The 18,097-nt window shown below is 40.0% G+C and overlaps 1 protein-coding gene across 1 annotated transcript in view; it reads right to left on the bottom strand.

Annotated features, from left to right (window-relative positions):
* LOC149005564 (uncharacterized) overlaps window positions 1-1,890 on the bottom strand; it is a 28,073-nt gene extending 26,183 nt beyond the window's left edge. The window contains exons 1-2 of the mRNA XM_089168104.1: window positions 1,336-1,890; window positions 912-1,073 (exon numbers count right to left, since the gene is read on the bottom strand). Of these exons, the coding sequence (XP_089024230.1) occupies window positions 912-1,073; window positions 1,336-1,601 (428 nt within the window). The 5' untranslated portion in view covers window positions 1,602-1,890. The remainder of the gene's footprint in view (window positions 1-911; window positions 1,074-1,335) is intronic.
* Between the last annotated feature and the right edge of the window lie 16,207 nt (window positions 1,891-18,097).

Here is an 18,097-nt window from a genome sequence, read left to right as displayed (position 1 = left end):
TCTGATTGTATAACTTTGTGCCACTTGTATTTGTATTGCACTTGTTTTTTAGAGCCTGTCTTTGGCTTTGTACTTTTTCCTTCCTCTTTTCTCCAGTTTGGTTAATAATTTATTTATTCATATCACAAAAAAGTGTGCTAATCAGATTGGCAAACAATACTTTTTGGCCAAAACCACATGATCTAGTGAGGTGGAAAATACTTATTCACAGCCTAGAGTTTAAACTATTGGCCTTTTCGATTGTTATCCACCCATCAGTTATTTAATTAGGTTCATAGTTGTCAAGCACTCGAAGGGATGCCTATGCATCCAGGCCCTGGACAGACAGGGGAGCGCCTTATCCACTTCAGGTGTCAATTGGCATCCAGACCCCCTCCAATGCACTGGGTGACCTAGATGCCATAAAAACCATATTAGATCACAATTTGCATCACAAGTTTTGAAGTTCCAGCTTCTTCCAGTAAATTTAGCAATTCATCCACCCTTAGGGGAAAGAACATCACATACTACCAATTCATAATGGAACAAATAGACCGTCAGCCATGCAAAGGGTAGTCATCTATCCTTGGTCAACTTCTTCGTAAAATTCAATATTTGCTAAATGAACTTCAATTACCAGCTTCACAAAAAGGAGCTACAATGAACGCTGTCAACAAATGTGTGTCAGGTACTTCAAAGTAAATTTCGACGGTTTGCCATTTGACATTCACATGGTAATCTTACAAAACACCAACACATTAACCAGTCTTAAACAGATTTAAACTATCTCAAGGTAATCGACACCCCTAGAGAGAGAGATTACTGTATTCAAGTTCCAGATTCGTTCCAGTGTAGAGTACAGAGCACTAGAGCATAAAACGCTATGTTCTATGAAGCAATACCATAAGTGAGAATAAAGAATAGGATAGTACCTTGGATACGCACTTGCATCCTTTTCAGAGAACTTGGAAATCTCTGAGTGGTTAAGTTCAGCATCAGGACCCAACAGAAGATAACGACCATCAACACAGGGAGTGAACGATAAAGTATTCGTCTTTAAGAGCTTTAGCCCATGTCTTCCCAGTTCAAGCTCCCTTTTGCCACCAGTAATTTTCAGGGGGAGAAAAGAAGATAAGGATTTAGAAGAAAGCCAAAAAAAACAAAATTTTACAGCAGAGGAACAACAATTATCTGAGATGAACACATGCCCACTCAGTAGGAGGAACAATAATTATCTGACATTGATGAAAAGGAATAGACCAACTCTTGAGTAAGACATGCAACAGAATCACTGAATACTGTTCTACGAAGGATCACGGTAATGAAGATGATTTAAGGATAAAGAAACGGGTTCACCTGATTACGGAAGGACGGAGGAGGCTCTGAAGGTAACTACAACGAGAGAATTTGAATCCAGGGATGATCTCTTCAGTGACGGCAGCACCACCAATGACGTGTCGCCGCTCAAGAACAAGAACAGAGAGACCAGAGCGAGCCAAGTATGCAGCCGCCGTGAGGCCGTTGTGACCTCCACCCACCACTATAGCATCCCATTTCTTCTTCGATTGAAGCGCTTCACCTAAACTGCTGCCAGTGATGGTGCTCAGGCACCTACGCCACATCTTCTGAGTCTCTGATTTCTTGTCTGGATCGCAAGAATGTCAAGTGATAACAAACTCCAAGTTGAGAGATTAGTAAAACCCACTTTCTTTCTTCACCATTAATTTTTTTATTCCTTCTCCGTTATTGACGATGCGTAATGCGATCCAACTTTTGGCGTCCGTGGAATCCACCCAAAAAAGGAAAATCAAAATAAACTGATACATGCAAGTTTTCTTTTTCTTTCTTATGAAATAAGGAGCATTGAAGCAAAACAAAACCAGAAACAGTAGTTTCGCTCGAGGAAGATCCTTCATTCCTTCCTTTGGCTTAATCAAGTACAACCATTTAAAGGATACATCTTCTACCTCCACTATCTCCATGCTTCCAAAAATTCTTTCTCAGAGTTACCCCACTACTCCTTGCTCTCAAACTTCCAAACCCCGCTGACCCACCTAAATTTTCTCTCACAGTCCACCCACCCTGGCCCAAAAACAAAAAATCATAGGAATACTACCAAATTGAATGATTTGATTCTTTTTGGCTCAGCCACACCTAAAGAAGCAACAAACTTTTAAAAAATGATTGAAAAATATTGCACTTATTTGAGGCAACAACTTAATCATCATAAAACAAAAGCACACTATAGCCCAGCACTTCTACTTTTATGAAGCAGCTCCTATCTTGAAGATTTAATATCAACCTTACATCTAAGTTAGATTTATATATTGGGATCCCCTTATCAATGGCAAGCTAAAACATCAAGATTGTGAAAATCTAAATCAAAGAGTTTCAGACTGCAAACGTGGAAAGTCAAGCTTCTCAGTCCTATAGCTAAAACAATATTAATTCAATCTACCTCTTCTACAATCCCATATCATTGCATGAGTTGTTTAATTACCCTCTTCCACTTTGCAAAAGTTAAGACAAAAATTTCTTTTGGTCTTCCAAAGACAAGAACCTACTTTATACAATTAATTGGAAAACCATCTAGTCCTCAAAAAGAAGTGGACGATTGAATTTAAAAAGTCTCTTTAGAATGAATCTAGCATTACTGTTGAAGACAGCTCGGGAGATATTGTGCCCTTATCATTTGCCTTCCCTTTGGTAAAGATTAATCAGTGAAAAATAAATGAAGCAAGACACCTTTCTCAATGTTAAGGCAAAGTCAAACGACTTTTGGGGGAAATCCATACTGATGGCAAGAGATTACATGAAAGCAAGGGTTTTATAAGCTTCTTGGCAATGGCAAAAATATCAATCCATGGCATAATTGGTGGACTCCTAATTTACCTAAGCATGACTTTGAAGGTATGGACTTATCTACAACTCCATCCTCAGTTTTTGACTTCATAGAACATATATCTAGCTGTTGGAAACAACAATTACTAGAAGAATGGTGGCCTCCTGATGAGCGCATTTATGTATGAAATCTTAAAACGTAAATCATACATTTTTATACATTTTAGACAAACTACTTTCAAGTATATTCTTATTTTTGTATTTGTAAGGTAAATCTAACAAAATGGTAAATGCAGAGTTAAAAGGCACGAGAATGAACATTTTGGAGGATGTCTAAAAGTCATGATCAATTTCTCTTCTTGCGGTTCCCCATTTGGGAGCCTAGATTTGAAGCCATTTTCAGAAGGACAAATGGAGTTTTTATTTTTCTTTTCCCTTCTTTATAAATATCCTTTTTAACTTAGAAATATTTTCTTTTATTGTTTAGTTCCACATTGAAAATGTGAAGCATTTTTCCTCGATCTTCACCCTATAAAAAGTCAAGCCCCACTCCCTTCTAGATATACTGAAAATTACTCAAGCTCTTCTCCCTTGGTAGAATCCCCTCAGTTGACTCTTAAAGGGAGTCGGCTACCTTTAGTATAATTTTATTATTCAAATAAGTCTCTCTTTTTTTTTCTTTCAAAAATTTTTTTTATTTAGTTCAAATTTTCTTTTCAAGTAGATAAAAATTTAATATATGCATTGTAATTTTTCTTTTATTGAATAAAATAGACTTGTTATTTTTATTATCATTCTCGTCTCTCTCTCAACTTCCCTATCTAAATGTTTCAATCCTAATGACAAGGGTTAGAGTAATACGATTGGGTTAAGCGTACCATAATTTTGTCTATTCAAGAGCAATTCGCATCTTGCATCAATTGAAAGAATTGTATGTCAATGCAATTTACTATATTTCAGTTCCTTTGTATAAGAAAGAAGATGAGGTCATTTGGTATCCAACTTCCTTGGGGAAATTTTCTGTGGCATCTGCTTATAGTCTCAGTGAGGACTTGAGCTTGTCTCAAAATTAAAAAAAGTTGTTGAAGCTATGGAAGTTGAATTTATATCCAAGAATTCAAATTTTTATCTTGGAAGATTTTATTGGGTGAGCTCTCCACCCTAGATTTGTTAACTACAAAGGATTGTAATATTCGAAATACCTGTGCTCTATGTGATGAAATGCAAGTGACAACAAGCACTATCTTCTTTTTTTATTTTGAAAAAGGTAGCTATGTATTAGAAAGAAAAGAAAAGTTACAATCTGAAATAAGTCTTCCCTTCAGTGTCATCTTTTACAATACGCGACAACGCTTTAGGTAAAGAATGAGGAGAGAAAGAAATTTCATGTACAGAGGAGTAAAGCTCAGCCAAAAAAGCCGCCCCATCATTAAGTTCACAGACAATATAATGAAGCCCATATTGGCAAAACCGTCTCAATGAGTCTCGGATGTCACAAACATCCTTTGTTGCATACTAGGTAAACCTACTTAAAATCATTGCAATATCACTCGATGAATTAGAATGAATCTGGACTCTCTAGATAGAATGTTCCAAAGCTAGCACTGACGAATGGCTGTAAGCTCCATGCAAAGAATGTTTGTTTCCAGACATCTATCAGCAATAGCGAATATGACTTCACCCATCTCATTTCTTGCAAGAATCCCATATCCTCCATGATTCCCCATGACAGAGCCGTCACAATTGAGAGAAACCCATTCTGCAGGTGGCTTATTCCAAGTTAGAGCATGTGGTCTTGAAATCCTATATTGCACTTGATCTTCCAACGACCCCCCCAAAAAAAATTAAAAATAAAAGTTTAAGATAAAAATGATGGATGTATATGTCATTCTTAATTATTATCTGATGGTTACCATTAAACCCCAGTTTTAAGGAATAAAAAGTTAAATCCTAATATAAAAACTAACTCACGATTCATGAATTTCTCCCTATTTATTTTCTCCTGAATCTCCTCTTTTATTCCCTATTTTCTCTCTTTTTTATCTCACACGTCTCACAAAATATTAGAGTAGTTAGTAGACACTCAAGTCTTCCTAAAATCTTCTCTACAAATTCTAAGGTATTCACTCTTTCTTTCTCAAATTTTCTCTCTCTCTCTCTCTCTCTCTCTCTCTCTCTCTCTCTCTCTCTCATGATTTTTCTAGTATTCTTTTCCCAAAGCATAATTGGATTTTTCTTTTATTTCGTTGTTCTTTCTTTCTCCTAAAATTTCAATTCTACTAATAGCAATTTAAATCTCGTTAGAATTCAGCCATTGATTTTATCAAATCTAATCATAATCATTGATTTTTTTTAATCCCTAAACTTTCTCCTAAAATTTCAATTCCTATTAATAGAAATTTAAATCTCGTTCAATGAATCTGTTGATTCGGAATCACGGGATGAATAGATGTTATAGATGATGAATCAATCTTTTTTTCTACTTCGGTCACTTTATCTTTGCTAGTGCTGTCTATAATAATAACGTAATGACTGATGAATCAAAAATTTTCAATTGGAACTTATTTTTTCAATTGCTATCAATTGGTATTTTTTTCTTATCCATTATCCCCCGGTCTTGAAAAAATTGAAATTTAGGTAAGTGTTTTATAAACAAACATATGTAGCCATTAATATTATTAGACCTAATCATAATCATTGATGTTATTCTTTTACTTAATTTATGGAAATTGACTGTGTTTCCCATATTTGACTTCAAATATATCTTTTTTTTCCTTCAATTTCTCCCACAATTTCTTTCCCACATTTTTCTTTCATGATTTTTTAAAGTTTTTCTCCCCCAATTTTAGCCCCTATGCTTTGTTTCAATAAATTTTTTATAATTTACTTATAATTGTGTTATCTATATTTTAGTCGTCCTATTAATTTACCTAAATTTTAATGTGGACCCCACGTCCTAATATAATAAAAGAATTTAGAGGTGGGACCCATAGTGGGTCCCGCCACATAACATGTGTGGTGAAAAGACATGCTAGTCCGACGAAGAGGTGATCCAGACTCATTTATTCGACCCCCCCAAAGTTCAATCTTGGCTCTGCCCCTGCTTCCAATGATGACAAAGACCAATTGAGGTCATTATCTATGATTGGAATTGCTGTCCAAAGGAACTTCAACCTCATATCATAAATAATACGGTTTAAAACACCAGTGTGAGTCTCCGACTTCCCCTGGAAATGCGATTATTCCTCTCCATCCAAAGACGATAGAGAAAACAACCAAAAGTGAACCAAAATAATCTACCCATGAAGTCCTAGTTGTTGAAATCAGAAGCTGCCCAAGCCAACTCTTCATCCCAGCTAGATTATCACTTGGCCTAAAACCATGTAACTGAAGAATCGAATTTCAGATATGTTTGGAATACATGCAGTGAAAAAATAAATGGTCATGTGTCTCGTCCTCTGCAAGATAGAGAACACATGTTGGGTTCGAAGCAACACCCCAGGTAAACAATCAACTTCTCATACGGAGCCAATGATGAGCAGCCATCCAAGTAATAGACATGAACCTGGTTGGTGCTATAGAACGCCATATCAGAGACCACCAATTTACGGTTGGAGCATGTGGCCAGATAACTTCATACGCACTTTGCATAGAAAATTGACCAAAGGAAGTATGAAACCATATGAGGGAATCCTGTTGAAGCCACTGCCATTTTTTGGTTGCCTTGATCTCCTCCCATCTATCATGTAATAAAGGATCATTGAAAGGGTTGAACCACTGATTGGTGGCAGAAATGATTTTAGATACTGGATCATAATGTCCATGACCAATGGCTTCCACAATAAGGTCATTTGTCTTTGCAATTTGATCATTTGGAAGCCATGGTCATGCCATAAAATAACCTGATTCCCGTCTTTAATTAGAAAAAGACTGCAAAGTGCAAGAGTAGAACAAAGGTTTAGAATAACCTTGAGGGTATGTGAACAGTTCCGAGGAATATGCATAGACCAAATAGAGTCATAACTAAGCCACCTCTTGCGAACATACACACACCAATTTGTTGGAGCTTTAGAAGCCAGAAGGACATCTCTATTCCAAAGTTCAAGCCTATGTAATCCCAGCCCGCCTTCTTTCATAGGCTTACATACATCTTGCTAGGAAACTCGGTAGGATCCCACACCAAAAGTACCGTTCCATAAGAATCTACAAAATATGGATTCAAGGTGGTTGATAATGGCCTTGGGGAAATAACTCAAAAAACCACAAAGAACTGATCGAATGAGAGTTAAACGGCCCCCATAGGAGAGAGTTTGTGGTGCCATCCTTCAAATCACCGCTCAATTTTCTCAATTAAAGGCATTAAATCTTCACTACAGAGCCTCTTAGATGAGAGGGGAATATCGAGATACTTAATTGGGAAGGTGCCATGAGTGAATCCAAGGATTTGATCTATAGTGGTCAAGAGATATTGCAATAAATATAATTGAGATTTTATCTTATTTATGGTGAGACCCGATTGAGAAGAGAATCCCGTAAAAAGCCTGTCGAAGGTGGCCACTGTTTTCTCATTTTCGCCAAATATAAACAAGTTGTCTACAAAGCTGATAGATGTAATGAGAGGGCCTACACAGTATAAGTGATCATCGAAATCCCCTTCAACAGTAGTATCGGAGATGGAATCTAGGAAAACTTGTAGCACAATGTTGAATAACATAGGAGACAAAGGGCATCCTTGACGAAGGCCGCGATTAGCATAAAACCGAGATGACTGGATCCATTAAGAAAAATAACATAACTAGAGTCCGCCACACACCTTGAAATCCAAGCGATAAAACCTGGAGGGAAATTGAGCTTGTGAAGAAGGATAAACAAGAAGCTCCATTGAACCAAATTGTAGGCATTGTGAAGGTCAATTTTTGCAGCAAATCTGGGAGGGCCCTTTTGGAGATGATAGTCATGAACTACTTCTCTGCAAAGGAGAATATTATCAGATATTTGGTGTTCTTCCGTGAAGGCAATCTAATTGCTGCCAATGACTTTGTGCAAGCACAATCTTGATTCGATTAGCTAGAAGTTTGGCAATGAACCTATAAACTTGATTGCTGACTACAATGGGACAATAGTCTTCAAAAGAATTTTGCACCTGACCTTTTAGGATGAGGGTGAGTCTAGATAATTTGAGCATGTCAGGCATTTTTAGAGATCTGAAAAATTCTGAATAGCATTCCAGACATCTAAGCCAGTGATGTGCCAAGTTTTCTTAAAGAAAACAACATTAAAACCATCGTGCCTGGAGCACCTGTCATTGTCCGTAGTCATCACAACATTCTTAATTTCCTCCGTTTTGGGAGGCCTCATCAAGGAACCAGCCTCTTCATTTGTGATAATTATCTCCCCATTGGGCTCAAGATGGGTACTACCAGTATATGCATTTTCAAAATAGTTTATTGCCTCATTTCGGATTTCATTTTCATCTGAGAGCCATCTTCCACTTGCATCTTGAACATTAGTGATCCTGTTACAAGCCCTTCGGTTGATAAGGGGCCGATGAAAAAACTCGGTGTTCCCGTCACCTTCCTTAAGCCAAGTGGATCTAGACTTCTGCCACAGCTCAAACTCCCTAATATCAAGCAACTGGTGTAAAGTGTGGGCTTCTTGCCCTTCCTGACATAGGAAGTGAGGATCAAGGGGGGGGGGGGGGGGAAACGAAGGAGGCTTTGAGTGAAGTCTAGTTGGATCGTAGCAGTATCAATCTGAGCATCTAAGTTAGAGAAGATGAGGTGACTCCAAGTTTTTAGTTCTTCTTTAAGAAGGCGGAGCCGAGTCATTAGAGCAAAGAGTGGGGACCCTGTGATGCGTTGGCACTAGACATGCTGAACAATGGCAAAGAAGTCAGGATGTTCAGCCCAATAATTATAGAAATAAAATTGTTTACCTTGAAGAGTACATCGTTGACCGAGGTCTTCGACCACAGGAGAATGATTAGAAACTCCTCTATTTTGAAAAACCGCCGAGGAAGAGGAAAAGGTGGATAACCAACACTCATTGCACAAGACATGATTGATTTTCGAGGTGACCTGATCATTTCTAGAGTGGAGATTACACCACGTGAAAAAGTTTCCTGATTGGTGTAGTTCAAGCAACTCACAGTCTTCAATGCAATCCCGCATTGGTCTAAGCTTTCGATCCCCATAAACACGGCCACCCGCTTTCTCTAAGATGCTTTTATAGGCATTGAAGTCGCCAAGTAAAGCCAAGGAGAAGAGGGAGGCGGAATTAACTGACATAGGCAAGTCCAAAGATTATCTCGATCTGTGTATGCACTAGCACCATAGATAAAGGAGACCATAATATGTTGCATAGACTGCTTAAGCAAAATATTGGTATGAATAAATTGACCTGAAGTGAAAATGGGTTGAAGGTCAACTTCATCCTCATGCCGAAGAACCTAGATCCTACTATTAATGGTAGAGCAATAATTGTGGACAATTCTCCAATCGTGGAAAAACTGACTGGCCACCACAATAAAATATTCTATTTTAAGATGGGTTTCCAAAAAAGCACAAATAGTTGGTTTGTTTGCATGAACCCAATCCATCGGAGCTCTCTGTTTTCCAGGGTTACTTAGCCCTCTAACATTCCACACAGCTATCTTCAATGAGGGGGGAAGAAGTGACAATGCTCCTGCCATTGGGGCTTCTATCATGGATCCTACCATTCAAGTCTAGGATCCCATGATTCACTACCAAATCAGAGCCACAAGAAAGGGGTTCAAAACGATTGTTTTGTAATAGCCACTTGGCTGACTCCACCCCAGCATCAAAGATCGTTGAATTTTGATTCCGTTTTGGGCAAGGAATTACATGGCTGGCGGTGCCTTGAGGAGAGTTTCTTTTTTGAACACCATTTTCATTCATAGGGATGTTCGGATTCCTCACAGAGATAGCCTGAATTGTTGGGGTGAGATGGTGAGAGCCTCCCAAAAAAGTACTTGACATAGAGGAGTCACCCTTTGAGGAATTTGAGGTTCCATGAATAGGTGTGCCAGCATCACGTAAGGAAGCAGGTTGATTGCCATTGACCACAAGTGGAAAGAGACCAGCTGAACTTTCCATGTTTTCCTTTAGAGTAGGAGAGGCAAAAAGGGAAGGAGTAATCATGGAAGAATAGTTTTCTATAAGAGGAGTGCCTGATTGATTACAACAATGCAAGTCTTGATTTACAACACCTTGGGATCCGTAACTCATATATAATTGGCAAGTAAAGTCATACATGAACTAATTAATATAAACAAGTAATGCTACTGTAATTTGAGTAGTTGCATCAGTAGTACATCAATATAAGAATCTATTTATGGAAATAAATCAGAGAGATTCAAATATGGAAACTAAATCATGCAATCTATGTAATTAAAGAAATAACTATCCTTACCTTAAATAACTTGCAAAGAATCCCGAGAATCAAGGAAGATCTTTTCTAAACTTGGAAGGGAATCCTAGACAGTGTACATACCTTATTAGGGAAGATCTCCAGAAGATAGGAATCAAATCAACCAAAAATAAACCAAAACAGAGGCTACTGTCTTCATTGGTCGATTGATTGGTCTATTGACTCAGTTGACCAATCAGTCGACCAACATAGTCAGTGACAGACAAAATCAGAGATTTCTGATTCAAAATCTGAATTTTGTGATTTGAATTGTCACCAAACAAGAGGGAATATGCAATGATAGTGTATTGGTCTATAGAGGACTTCAAAACCCTAATAACATCAAGTCTTCAAGTCACAAATAGGAAACAAAAACTTACCATAAATAGGTCAGTCAAGGTTCTTAGAGAAATCATGGCAAATTCATGGAAGAGAAACTATAGAAGATGGATTACTAATCTGATAAAGAATTCATGGAAAACATGTATAGATCTTCTAGAAAAACAGATCTAACATTGAAGAACTTTGAATCTAAAAAGGGAAAGAAGATGAAGACATGGTTTCCTTCAAAAGCATGTGATGATCTGATTAAGATCATCCATCAAGCCTTAAATCCTTAGGAAAAGAGAGAAGATGAGTAGAGTGATGGTTGCAATAGAGATGCAACATCAACTCCACTGTTCTCAAACAGAAGGAAAGAAAAACTATAGAAAGCCAAAGATGGAGAAGAGAGGAGGATGATCACATACCTTATGATGCAAAAGCAAGAGAATTGACGAAGATCCAACAAGAAAACCACCAAGGATGCGAAGGAGATGATTTGAGGAGAGCTCTGGTTCATTCCAGGAAGTTTGGAGGCACAAAAGACAAATTAGACTCGAAGTTGGGCTTAAATAGAGTAGCCAAGACCTAATTCAGCAAAACAGATTTCATTGTCGATTAATTGGTTGACTGGCCCAGTCGACCAAGCAGTCGACCAATCAGGACAACAAGTCTAAAATAGGAAATTGAAGGCTCAGATCAAGTCCAAACTTGAAGGGGTTTTGCACACACACCAAGTGGCTTACCTAGTATGTAGAAATGCCTTCGAACCAAGTCAGAAAGTATTCCATGTTCATCAACTAATTCCATCTTCATCAGGGTGCAGTTTCCTTTTCAGTCCTGAACAAGTTTCCATAAATGGAACACTGTCATCAACTCCCATGGATTCTAAGCCAAACACCAAGTCTTCCACTGAGATGGTCCATAGTTGACTTCTTTCTTTACTTCGGGTTGTCAGACCTACAAACAACAGGGTTTCCGGGTCAAGGTTAGGGCTGGGTTTCACTATGGTCATCCACATATGTTGGGGCGGATGCCTCTCATGTTTCCTCATGAAACTCAAGTCATTTTTTGGACACTCAATGAGCCCAACCTTAACATATGCAACTCTATAATCTCATGATGAAAGTGGGCCTGCTTGATACATACATGACCTAGCCATTGCCATCACGGGTCACTCGGCTTCAATACCCATGCCAAAAGAGTAGTAATACTCAAGGGTTCCCTATCCAACACATCTAGATACTTATTGACCATCCTCCTAGTAGGTTTAAGTGGATGTACAAACACCAGGGTAATGGGCAAACCCATAACCCCAGTCGATATATAAATATAAGTGGACAGTGACCTACCGTCCAATCCAAACACGTCATTTTCACTATCATCATTCAAGTAATTTTAATAGTAATTAAACATAAACATCACATTACCTTCCATTCATGTAATGTCTCACGCAATTTTATAATGAATATACGATATCAATATAAATGAGAATATAGAGACATGTCAAATACACAAGATATGGTATGTGTTTCTTCACAATATAATAACAAGCAATAAAATCAAATTAACTACACAATATATGAAAATGCTTCCCTCACTTGTTAACGACAATACTAAACTCCAATGTCCAAGAACTCCCCTTTGAATTTCGGAGCAATCGGACTTCAAATGAAGAAGTTATGACCGATTTAGGGTTTGTTGTCGCGTACTATTCACTTGGTCAACTAGGCCAAGCTGCCAACCGATCGACCCACTGAGTCAATAACCTCAATTTTGCTTTGTTTTGTTTCCGTTTCGTCTCCGATCGTTAGGGTTTGTTCCTTATGTTCAATACATGTTTTTTTAGGGTTATTTTGGTGATCTTAGACTTGCCCATTGATCTCTTTCTTGAAGTTTACAAAGTCGAATTCAAAGTGAGTACTCCACTCACAATATGTATATTTACATACCTTGTTATGCTATGATTTGAATGCATGATTTAACTATTATTGTTTTACTTTCTTTACATTATGTTACTTCTGTAATTATAATAACATATTCATATTGTGATTTACATATTGGAATGAATCATAAATGATGTTGAATGTGATTTGAACTTGATTGTGATATGTATGAAAGAATGATGTGATGTGAATGCCTAGGTTGTGATTGGGGAATGAGGAATGCCCTTTTGACATTTCTGTCATTAGACACCAGTGGAGGTGGTATGGAATGCATTCCTATGGTGCCCCTTGGCGATTTCCCTAATTACTGGGTGACATACCTAGGGCATGTCTAGAAGTGTTTGGCTAGAAAACCCTTGTCATATCTGACCATATCGGAAGGGGAATTGAGACTGAGTGACCCGTGGCAGCAATGGGTATTTAAAGGGCGCTTAAGACCGGTAACCAACCCATGAGAGGTGATGAATCATATTGTGGGGGCCATTCATTGGTAGGGTTGCATGTGGTAGACTTGGGCTCATGGGCGCTCGAGATTGTAGGAAGCAGGAGAGGACACGAAAGCTTCCCGTTTACTATGTGTGGATGACCAATAGGGTTAAGAGTCTACGTAGCCAAGAACGAGACGGTGACTCTAGTGGGAAAGGTACTGGAAAGGATCGTGGGAAGCAAGGAATTGACGTATCTAACCCTAAGTATATGTGACTCAGTAGATGACTTGCATTGGGCTAAGATTATTTCTGTACACGCTCCAGTACTCAGGCCAAACGGTGATGTGAGAGAGTGTTGACCTAAACCCCAGCCAAGGATGTCCGGGAAGGTTTCAGGACCCATTTACCAAATGGAGAACCCAAGATGCCGGGAAGGCTGAGGGAGAGTGATTTGAGACCCACCCAGAGGAGTATGGTGCTATGACTTAAAGCGTGTCTGCCAATAGACCAGCATACATATATAGAGTTAGAAGCATACTTGCACATATTGTTTCATGTCATTGCATTTATGTTTGCCTTGGATTGTGTATGAAGATCTTTATTGTGATTGGATTATTTGCTAAGTTCTTTTTGAGCTTACCTACGGGGGACATGTTTTTAGATTATACTGCAGGCATCAATGACTTTGAGAACCAAGACTATGAAGCCTCGACGGGTGACTCATTTGGTTCCCTAGATGTTGGCGACTGCGAGCAATATAGTGAAGCATACCCGTGTGATGACGAAACGTACCAAAATTAGCTAGATCTTGAAGCTTTACTCCTTTTGTTTAGTTTTAGAATGATTCATAGTTTCCTTTGCTTTTCTTTCAGTTGTAATAGCTTTAGACTTTGCTTTAGATTTCGATATACCTTCCGCGTTTGTTTGTGGGGTATATTTCTGCTATATTCTACAATTATCTTTTGATTGGAATCTTGTTTTTCCATACTATGATATTCTTTTGTGATTCTTCTAAGATCATTTCTTGATCTTTTATTATTAAATTACTTGAATACAATGATTTGTTCTTGCTCTTGATTATGTTATTGTGCTAAGTGGATATGATCGTTCCTAAACTTGATCTTCAGGGTTGTGGATCACACACTCGGGTATTCTAGATAAGGTACTGGCTAGGTGGATGTAACACTCTCAGCCCGCACATTCGATGTAGTATCACAATGGTACCCCAAATTATTAAAGAAACAACACACGACTATGAGCAACAACAATCATAGGTTTCGCCAAACACACAATATTAAGCATATGACTGCGAAGCTGATGCGTCCAAAATCTGCTCAGCCCTTGGATCTCCACGTGATGTCCTGCAAAACGAAAGCGTCAGATGTGGCCCGACCGCTGGGGTCGGGAGTCCACCTCCGAAGGCTAAGTCAGTTGATGAACTTAATCACAAACGGCTCTGCTAGAAGCACAAAGCTAATGAATGAAGAAACGGGAAAGGTGATCTAGATAGCAGATCGCTGATAGTCTAGGTCTATCAGTATGTATCTGAACCTGAGTCTCAGATAGTATTCTTTTTGATCGATTGATCCGTCCCTCACCTTGTATGGTAGTGAGGTTTATATAGAGTGTACCTTCGAATCTCCTTCGTTGGATGCACTTGAGCCTTCTTCGGGTAGTCGTTGGATTTCATCAGTGAGATCCGTTGAGCGATAGACTTCTACTAGTTTGGGCTAGTAGAGGACTCCTGAGATAACCGTTAGGTTATGCGATAGTTATCCCTTTGATAATGATTATCCGCAGCCGTCAGTTTGAGTCTGCCATCATCAGGGTGATTACCCTAATCCATAAGTAAGATTAGGGCACGCTTGTAGCCGAATAAGCTTTCTTCTTCAGCAAGCCATCTTCCGGATCCGGTTCGCTCGGGAGCGATTAGGTTTTCTCCATCTCGACCGGGGTCGAGGGTCGGACCAGGTATGAACCCGGTCTGATCATAAACTCTCCATATCACGAGCCCCCCAGACCAAGCGTTCGGTCGATCCCGAGGGCTTGGTTTTTAATCGGGTTCGTCGTCAGGTGATGATCTCTGCGTGCTTCATTAAATGTCATATCACATTTAATGCGGTGGTCACTTTTCCTCGAGCGTTGTGAGTGTAAGGCCACATGTCTCGTTGCAGTTGATCTGTTGTGGCTCACGTCATCCAAGCGACGGTTTCCGAACGCCTATTTCGGATTCGTGAGTTCAAACTTTCAAAACGTCTTTCAATCTTGATCGTTGATTTTGAATCAATCTCGATCGTTCAGATTCCCGAACACTCGTGCAGGGAGTTTTAAAAGCGGTTCGTTGTCTTCGTAGGTTTCATTCTTCCCGTCCGGAATTTGAACCTTTGTCGTCTGCTTCGCGCCTTCCTACTCTCAAGCTTCCGTCTCACTGAATCAGTAAGTTTACTGGTCTTTTCTTTTTGTAGTTTACTGAAACAAGTAATGGCGGACGATAGGGCTTCTTTAGTACCCCATGTTGGTGATAGCAGTGATGCTTTTGCTTCTCCTGCTCCCGAACAGTCGGATAGTGATAACAAAACCCTAACCGTCCTCTGGCAGGAGTTCGCTGAAGTTTCTCAAAAAGGTTTTGAAAGAAAAACCGAAACTTCTCCTGTCCTCCTCGAGTCTGGATCTTCCAAGATTGTCGAGTCTTCTAGGCAGCCTCAAACTTCCGGGTCCAATGGTGGACCTGGCTCTATTCCTTCCATTTACAATGGAGAAACCCTTCTTTCAGCTGTCCAAGATTTTGACCTTCCTTCCTCATATCAGGTTAGGGCTCCCCACCCTGATTAGAGGGTTGATTCATCCCTTTCGGGTGAATTTTCTCTGTATATAGATGCACTGGAAAGCGGGGTTCGCTTTCCCTTTTTAAATCCTTTGTTCTCCGCAGTTTTGAATCACTGGAACATTTGTCCCGGAATGCTCCTCCCCAATAGCTAGCGTCTCATCGTCGGCTTCTTGGGTTTGTGTTTTGAGCTTGGCATTACGCCATCTCTTTCTCTTTTTGTACATTTTCATGTTCTTTTTATCTCCCATCCTCCCGGATGGGTTTTTCTTTCCAAACGCAATAAGGCTGAACTTGATTGGAGGGGCAGCATCCTTGTCAAAGGAACTTGCCCTTCTAACCACAAAAGATGGCGCGAACGATACTTTTTCTATCGAGCGCCTCCATCAGATCTTAACTTCCCGACCACCTGAAGGAGGTTTACTTCTTCGTCCGAAAGTAATCGGGGCCTTCCCTTATCCAGAGAAGACGAGGCGGCCATCAGGAAGATCAAATCCATTCCGTGGTATCAAGAGATACATGGATATGAAGTGGAGTATAACTCCATCCTTCAAGATCTTGGGGCTTGGCTCATTGTGAGCTTCTAACCATCATCCTTTGATTTGACTGAAGTGATATGTTTTGAATTCTGATTGTTGTCCTTCTTCTTTGCAGTGCCTCCCAGAACGAACCCTGAAAGCCTGCGGGTGAAGGCCGCTAGGGCCGTTGTGACAGCCGAGCAACGATCGCCTAGGGTCTTGACTGTAGATGAAGAGGCTTCTCTTCCCTCTCCCGACCCCTCTTATAGGGGTATTAGGAATATCAGGCCTGTAGCTGATGCTTCGGGTAAAGGGAAGAAACCAATGGTGGAGAGGGCTAATGTCTCTTCTTCCGCCCGTATCAAGAGGAGGCATGACACAATTGATGCTTCCTCCAACAAAAAATCCAAAGCTTCGACGGATGGTGAGGAGGTTTTCATCCCCCAGTGGACCCTGAAGATGACCGACGAGGTTACTCGGGATCCCGAGAAAGCTGCGGAATGGAGCTCCCTCGGTCTTGCTCCTTCGATCGCCAGGAGTTTGAAGCCCCGGATGACACCTCCCTTGTTAGTCAATCTACAAGGTACCGGTCTTCTTGCTTACTTATGTTTTCATAATTTCTTATGACTTCTTCTGACATCTTCCGTCTTCCCAGGAATGTTGTGTTGAGCTTTTATCAACACATGGAAGCATTGAGCCGGGTTGGTCGCACCAGCTCCTTGCTGCAAACTTGTGAAGAGAAATTGGCCAAGGCCAATTCTGAAATAGACCAGCTGACTGCAGCTACCGTGGAGCTGCAGAAAAAGCATGAGGAAGAAGTAATCTCCCTCAAGGAAGCCCTCGAAGCTTCAAAAATTCGTGTCTCTGCTGCCGAGCGCGAGGCCAGGAAGCAAAAGGCAGCTGCCACGTTGTTTGGTGACAGCCTTGAAATCAAAAGTAGGGAGCTCGAAGGACATCTGAAGTTGGCGATCCCTAGCAAGCCTGAGCATATAAAGCCAGAGCTTCGGAAGGAGTGCATTCGGAAATACCTGAACAGCGTACCTTTCTCCGAGTTGCTAGGTCTCTACAACATTCAAGCTTATCGTATGGGGCAGAACGACGTTTGGGAGCAAATCCTTGGAACGATCCCTGACTTCGACACTGCTCCATTTCGTGAGGTATGCCACCAAGAGGTCTTCGGGAAAGTTGGTATGGATCTCCCGGACTGGGCTCAGGGAGAAGATGATCCTTTTCCAGCTGACCCTCAATATGAGGCATATCTGAATGACGAGCCGGCACTTCCAGAGGAGAAATCACAAGCCGAGTCTCAAGTTGTTGTTGTAGAGAATTCAGCCGATGCCACTCTTGAGGAAGGCTCTTCTCATGGTCCTGAGAAAAGTCCTCCCGATCAGGGTCCCTCGGGCAACAATGAAGAAAAGGCTTAGGGAGTTATTCTTTTGTAAAGATTTACCCTCAATTTAATGAATAGACATTTCTTTTTTCATGTTGGCCTCAAAATTTCCCCGTCTCCTGCCAAAATCTTGCCTTGAATATCAAAGTATTAATGATAAAACTTATCACTTAACTTTTCATTCCTCGCCGAATAATAATCTTGTAGAAATATTGTGAAGATGCGTTTCGAGAAGATGCATTAATCTTCCCCACTACTTCATTTATTGCAAAGTCCGCACGTTTCCCTTCTGCGAAGTTCAAACGTTTCCCTTCTGCGAAGTTCAAACGTTTCCCTTCTGCGAAGTTCAAACGTTTTCCTGCTTTTGTATACCATTCACTGTTTCCAATGAATCGGAAATATATCCATTATTTTAATGGCAG

This window comes from Hakea prostrata, chromosome 9 (assembly GCF_041222555.1).
Source record: "Hakea prostrata isolate BN-2017 chromosome 9, UWA_Hpros_2, whole genome shotgun sequence".
NCBI classification, from domain to species: Eukaryota; Viridiplantae; Streptophyta; class Magnoliopsida; order Proteales; family Proteaceae; genus Hakea; species Hakea prostrata.
Note: the sequence above shows the minus strand (reverse complement) of the source record. Positions and strands in the feature narration are given on the sequence as shown.